At 42.2% G+C, this 6,916-nt stretch overlaps 1 protein-coding gene across 3 annotated transcripts in view; it reads right to left on the bottom strand.

Moving 5' to 3' along the window:
• LOC116702746 (glutamine-rich protein 2) overlaps positions 1 to 6,916 on the bottom strand; it is a 27,952-nt gene that overhangs the window by 6,637 nt on the left and 14,399 nt on the right. For 2 of the 3 annotated variants that reach the window (XM_032537122.1, XM_032537123.1), the window contains exons 5-9: positions 4,619 to 5,045; positions 4,250 to 4,335; positions 3,992 to 4,113; positions 3,310 to 3,406; positions 1,321 to 1,581 (exon numbers count right to left, since the gene is read on the bottom strand). In XM_032537122.1, coding sequence (XP_032393013.1) covers positions 1,321 to 1,581; positions 3,310 to 3,406; positions 3,992 to 4,113; positions 4,250 to 4,335; positions 4,619 to 5,045 — 993 coding nt within the window. The remainder of the gene's footprint in view (positions 1 to 1,320; positions 1,582 to 3,309; positions 3,407 to 3,991; positions 4,114 to 4,249; positions 4,336 to 4,618; positions 5,046 to 6,916) is intronic. The other variant, XM_032537124.1, reaches the window with a different exon arrangement.

The raw sequence follows: 6,916 nt of genomic DNA, 5'->3' as shown, positions 1-6,916 counted from the left end.
ACACACACACACACACACACACACACACGCACGCACATTTACACACACACACACAGAGTTATACATCACACACTAATTATTGTCCTTGATTGAGAGGCAAATTCATATCATAAGCCACTTCTTAACCAAATCTCATATTTAAAAAAACATTCTTTCAAACACATTTCACATTTACAAGATATCACATTTCTGTAATTTGTATTGTATTTTTTTGGTTCCTTTAAACTGAGTTTACATGTACATTTGTGTGTGTTTGGGTCATGGGTCAAAGTGCTGAAGCAAAGGCAATTGGACTTGTTGAAGATGTCTCACATGTGGACTAATGACCTCAGCAATTCCCACCTGGGACAGTCAGAACTGATGTCCAGTCCTCATCAGAGTCTACATGTATGCTTTTAGTTCAGCCTTGGACTTGAGTATTATACCAATTGTTAGGATTTTTGGAGTTAAAAAATCTATTTCATCATCCAAAACAACATGTTTTTCTGTGTCAGCCACGCTTTGCCAAAACTGATTCCCCACACCTATGTTTTGGTGAAGCCATCTATCCACTTCACCCCATCTAGGTGACAAAAATATTTGCAAAAAATCCTAAGAAAAAGAAATGTGCTTAAAGATAAAAGTAGTATAAAACATGTGTCTCCAGAAGGAGCTGTGTGATAAATGTCCTCAGGTGATGTCACATGAGTCAGCATTGGTTGAAGACTACAACTTTGAAACATTTTTAAAAAAATACTGTGTGGAGTTAAAAAGAAATTTTCTTACCGGACCTTGGTAGCCCCCTGCTTATCTCTGCTGCAGGCTACATTAGCTGCTGCTAGCATAATACACCCCAATCTCCTACCCAACTGACAGGCGGGTCAAATGTAATGTAATGTGGGCACCAGGTTTTGACAGAGAAGAAGATAGTGTGGAATAAAAAACAGGATATTTCTGATCCTGCTGCATCAATTCTTTTTAAATTGTTGAACTAAAGTCTGTAATAGAAAAGTTCAAAGTTAACAGGTTAGGTAGGTAGACTGTTGACCTGACCAGGGTACACCCCACTTCTCAGATGTGCATGCTGAGATTGGATCTACCCTCCCAACCTGGAGAGGATAAACAGGGATGGCAAATAGATGTACAGTAGCTATCAGTATTTGGCCCAAAATTGGTTAAATGTATCACTTACAGAGCGTATAGTATTTGTCTACAGTCCAGAGATCATTACAGTAGTTTGTTCCTGACAGTGGATGGCAGGAATCGGCTCTGAATACACACACACACACACACACCTGGCTCTGGTGAACCCTACGGCCTTATGCTACAGATTTAGCTTGCCTCTATGTCCTTCAGTGGCCCTGCTCTGCCTCCAGTCTGCTGTTGGAGAAGGCTGTTCACTGTGTCCTGCAGCTGCTCATAGTGCTGGAACAGAAGGCTGAGCTTCCTGCCCATGTTCACTGTGCTGGTGGTCAACTCTGGTCTCTGATCTTTACTCTGACCGATGCCCTGGCTATCATTGCTCTCATCCAGCTCAGCATCGGACAGCTGACAGGTCAAGAACTGCATCATGTCCTGCAACATGCCTCGTGGGTCGTCAAGCTGAGGTCAGAGGGCAGAGAACTCAGATTAAACTAATACAGTGGTGTGAAAAAGTGTTTGCCCCCTTCCTCATTTCCTGTTCCTTTGCATGTGTGTCACACTTAAGTGTTTCGGAACATCAAACCAATTTAAAAAATGTCAAGGACAACACAAAACACAAAATGCAATTTGTAAATGAAGGTGTTTATTATTAAAGATGAAAAAAAATCCAAACCATCATGGCCTGTGTGAAAAAGTGATTGCCCCCCTTGTTTTTAAAACATACTATAACTGTGGTTGTCCCACTGAGTCAATTTCTCTAGCCACACCCAGGCCTGATTATTGCCACACCTGTTCACAATCAAGGCACCACTTAAATAGGAGCTGCTTGACACAGTAAGGTCCACCAGAAGATCCTTAAAAGCTACACATCATGCCGAGACCCAAGAAATTCAGGGACAATTGAGAAAGAAAGTAATTGAGATCTATCAGTCTGGAAAGGGTTAAAAGCACATTCCAAGCTTTGGGAATCCAGCGAACCACAGTGAGCCATTATCCACAAATGGCGAAGACATGGAACAGTGGTGAACCTTCCCAGGATGGCGGCCCGCCCAAAATTACCCCAAGAGCGCAGCAACGACTCATCAAGAGGTCACAAAAGAACCCACAACAACGTCCAAAGAACTGCAGGCCTCACTTGCCTCAGTTAAGGTTAGCGTTCATGCCTCCACCATCAGGAAAAGACTGGGCAAAAATGGCCTGCATGGCAGAGTTCCAAGGAGAAAACCACTGCTGAGCAAAAAGAACATCAAAGCTCGTCAATTTCTCCACAAACACATCTTGATGATCCCCAAGACTTTGGGACAAACATCTGTGGGACCGATGAGACAAAAGTGGAACTCTTTGGAAGGGGTTTGGCCAAGTATATGGCGTAGAAGGAACACTGCATTTCATAAAAAAAACGTTATACCAACAGTAAAATATGGTGGTGGTAGTGTGATGGTTTGGGGCTGTTTTGCTGCTTCAGGACCTGGAGGACTTGCCGTGATAAAAGGAACTATGAATTCGCTGTCTACCAAGAGATCTGAAGGAGAATGTCCGACCATCTGTTCGTGTACTCAAGCTGAAACGAACTTGGGTTCTGCAGCAGGACAATGATCCTAAGCAACAGCAAGCCACCGAATGCTGAAGAAAAACAAAATGAAGACTTTGGAGTGGCCTAGCCAAAGTCCTGACTGAATTCTATTGAGATGTGTGGTATGACCTAAAAAAGCCGTTCATGCTCGAAAACCCTCTAATGTAACTGAATTAGGACAATTCTGCAAAGATGAGTGGGCCAAATTCTCCAGGACGCTGTAAAAAGCCTCATTGCACGTTATCGCAAACGCTTGGTTGCAGTTGTTGCTGCTAAGGGTGGCCCAACCCGTTATTAGGTTTAGGGGGCAATCACTTTTTCACACAGGGCCATGATGGTTTGGATTTTTTTTCACCTTTAATAATAAACACCTTGATTTACAATTACATTTGTGTGTACTTGGGTTGTCCTTGACTATTGTTTAAATTGGTTTGATGTTCCGAAACACTTAAGTGTGACAAACATGCGAAGGAACAGGAAATGAGGAAGGGGGCAAACACTTTTTCACACCACTGTATATGGCCAGTAGCTGGGTCTTCACGTTAATAACCCTGTGTGTCCATGTTGACTGTCTCCCCCTAACGGTCTCTCAGCAGCTAGTCCTCCTGTCTGACCTGATCTTGTAGGTGTCGGTCTTTTGCTCTCTCCATAGATGACGCCTGTCTAGCCTTCAGCTGCTTTATGTCATCCTCCACCTTCTGCAAAGACTTCCTGGACATGAGGGTACGAACATGAACACAGACCAACGGAAACAAGTGTGGAGAGAGACCCAATATTTAAGTATTGCTCACACGCACATAACTGAGGAACAAAACTCTCAAAACTCTCAGTTAAAGTGTGACTTTAAAGTTCAGTTTTTATAATGTGACAAATAATCTGCACTGATGATGGGCAACTATGCGTTTTTCTCCACTATTCAATTGGAACACAAAGTATTTCATTAGTTGCAAGAAATACAACTAGAAAAATTGCGTGTAAATAATCTCTAAACAAATGTTTTTGTAACTATACAGTATATGATATTTACAACTGAGACTTTGAGACTTAAAAATTCTGTCAGGCAACCAACATAAGTCTCTTTTTGTTACCAGCAACTGTGAACATCCACTTCAGTGTTCTTCAAAACTCATATGCATATTTCCCACGTGCTTAAGTTTTTAAGGTTGTTATAAAAGAAAATTTGTAAAACTTTTTTATTAACTTTGGCTGGGATGTTATTCTAAAAACTCCTGTGTTACCGTAGATATATATTCTAGAGATTGATCCCTCTCCCTGAGTGTCCCCACCTGTCTTTACCTGAGGTAGTATATTTGATGTCTGAGCTCATGAGAGGCTTTGCTGTCTGACTCCTCGCTCCCTGAAGCTGCCTCTGAGGTGCTTTCTCTGTCGTGGCCGGTTACGTTCATTAACATGTCCAGCTTTGGACAGACACATTATATCACAACCAGAACCAGAGAATATGTGTGTATGTGATACTGAGGCGTTTGGTGCTGATGTTGAGTTTTGAGAAAGCAGGAATCCCCTCTGGATGGTATTTTGCTGCCTCTTACCCACCTTGTCCCGGTCCCTTATCAGGCTGTCTATTACATCCTGCTGCTGGTTCAGCTGATCCATCAGGTTATTCAATGCATCCTGGGAGTCTACGTATACAATATGACATCATGAGGACAAGTCATTGAAATAACAGATCTACCAAGCTAAGAGCTGCTACAAGAAAAAACGTTTTTTCTGAGTTATTCTTCCATATATGGTTGTCTTTTCCTTTTATATATACACAGACCAAAAAACACAGAAAGTTGTGTACAACCTTATTGTTTAGAGGGAGAATCTGACTGAGAAAAACATGTTTAGATCCTTTAAGTCAGTCAACACTAATACACGTTTAGATAACTAAAGGAGCATAACCAGGTGTTATGAAGTTACCATGGTTGGTGATGAGTTTTTTAAGGTGCATCAGCTGTGACTGGTCCACCTTATCTTCTTCCAGCGCAGCAACACGAGCTTCCAGCTTGCCAAACCGCTCCTTCAGTTTGCCGTTGCTCGTCAGGGCCTCCGCCGTCTCTGAGCCGCTGGCCTCCCGAGCCAGGGGTGCACCGGCAGCTGTCGGGCCTGCTGCAGGATGCTGTGGTGGCCCTGACGGGATTGAAGGAGGCTCCGTGGCCTTCAGGGTGCCTGTTGAAATCTGTTGAGAAATGGCAGGAGGACTAGGAGCTTCTGTCCTGCCAGTATCCTGGACTGGTTGGGGGGAGGAGGGCGTGCCTGTATGAGAAGGCACAGTTCTTACAGCGGTGAAGTTGCTGTTAAAAGGGATGTGTGTGGCTGGATCAACAACCCCTGAATTTACAAGCTCCTGTAAAAAATAAAGAAAGACAATCCACATGTTGCATGTCATTTAAGGTTACTGTTCATTTAATAGATTTTGATCTAAGTGGGTTCATATCATTCTGTTGTTGGTTAAAACCAAATAATAAACATATATAATAATAATAACAAATTCACAAATCTGAATCAGCAATAAAATATGATTTGAGATCTACATAAAATGAAACACTGACCAAATACACTTTCAATGTACATACAGTGGATTGACAAAGTTTACACACCCATGCTAAAGTTGATTAAAAAGAGGAATAAAAAACGTTTTTGAAAATTGTCCTTACTGCCATGATTAAAAAAATGTAGGAAAAGTTTTGAAATTAAACTAACCCCACATCATCACATACAGTGCCTTGCGAAAGTATTCGGCCCTGTTGAACTTTTCAACCTTTTGACACATTTCAGGCTTCAAACATAACAAACATATTTTTTGTGAAGAATCACCAACAAGTGGGACACAATTGTGAAGTGGAACGAAATCTATTGGATATTTTAAACTTTTTTAGCAAATAAAAAACTGAAAAGTGGTGCGTGCAAAATTATTGGGCCCCCTTGCGTTAATACTTTGTAGCGCCGGTTTTTTTGCTGTGACTACAGCTGCAAGTCTCTTGGGGTATGTCTCTATCAGTTTTGCACATCGAGAGACTTGAAATCTGCCATTCCCCTTGCAAAAACAGCTCGAGCTCAGTGAGGTGGATGGAGAGCGTTTGTGAACAGCAGTTTCAGTTCTTTCCAAGATTCTCGATTGGATTCAGGTGGACTTTGACTTGGCCATTCTAAACACCTGGATAGTGTATTTGTGAACCATTCTTTGTAGATTTTGCTGTATGTTTGGGATCATTGTCTTGTGGAAGATAAATCTCTGTCCAGTTTCAGGTCTTTTGCAGACTCCAACAGGTTTTCATCCAGAATGGTCTGTATTTGGCGCATCCCTCTCCCCCTCAATTTGAACCATCTTCCCTGTCCTGCAAGAAAAGCAGGCCCAAACCATGATGTGCCACACCAGTTTGACAGTGGGATGGTGTGTGTTGAGGGGGTGATGGAGCTGTGTTGCTTTTACACCAAACATATCGTTTTGCATTGTGGCCAAAAAGTTCCATTTTGATTCATCTGACCAGAGCACCTTCTTACATGTTTGGTGTGTCTCCCAGGTGGCTTGTGGCAAAATTTAGACGAGACTTTTTATGGATATCTTGAGAATGGCTTTCTTCTTGCCACTCTTCCATGAAGGCCGGTTTGTGCAGTGTACGACTGATTGTTGTCCTATGGACAGACTCTCCCACTCAGCTGTAGTCTCTGCAGTCATCCAGAGTGTGACATGGGCCTCTTGGCTGCATCTTGATCAGTCCTCTCCCTTGTCTGAGCGGATAAGTGTACAGGGACGGCCTGGTCTTGGTAGATTTGCAGTGGTCTGATACTCTATTTCACCATCAGTCATTTAGGACAACGTTGGATCATTCAGAGATCCTAGCTGAACTTCTGGAGTGAGTTTGCTGCACTGAAAGTAAAGGGGCCGAATAATTTTACGCAAACACTTTTCAGTTTTATTTGCTAAAAAAGTTTAAAATATCCAATAGATTTCGTTCCACTCACAATTGTGTCCCACTTGTTGGTGATTCTTCACAAAGTGTCAAAAGGTTGAAAAGTTCAAGGGGGCCGAATACTTTCGCAAGGCACTGTACCTTCACCATACATAGAGGTAGGGATGGTGTTATTTCAGTTAGTCTAATAACTGGTTTGATTTTTATTGAGAGACGATCTTATGAAAAGTTCCCCATGCCTATCTATAGCTATGGTGAGGGAACTTTATCAGGATGCATAGTATTCTGGATCCATGAAATAACT

The sequence above is a fragment of the Etheostoma spectabile genome, chromosome 15 (genome assembly GCF_008692095.1).
Source record: "Etheostoma spectabile isolate EspeVRDwgs_2016 chromosome 15, UIUC_Espe_1.0, whole genome shotgun sequence".
NCBI classification, from domain to species: Eukaryota; Metazoa; Chordata; class Actinopteri; order Perciformes; family Percidae; genus Etheostoma; species Etheostoma spectabile.
This window is presented reverse-complemented; position numbering and strand designations above follow the sequence as displayed.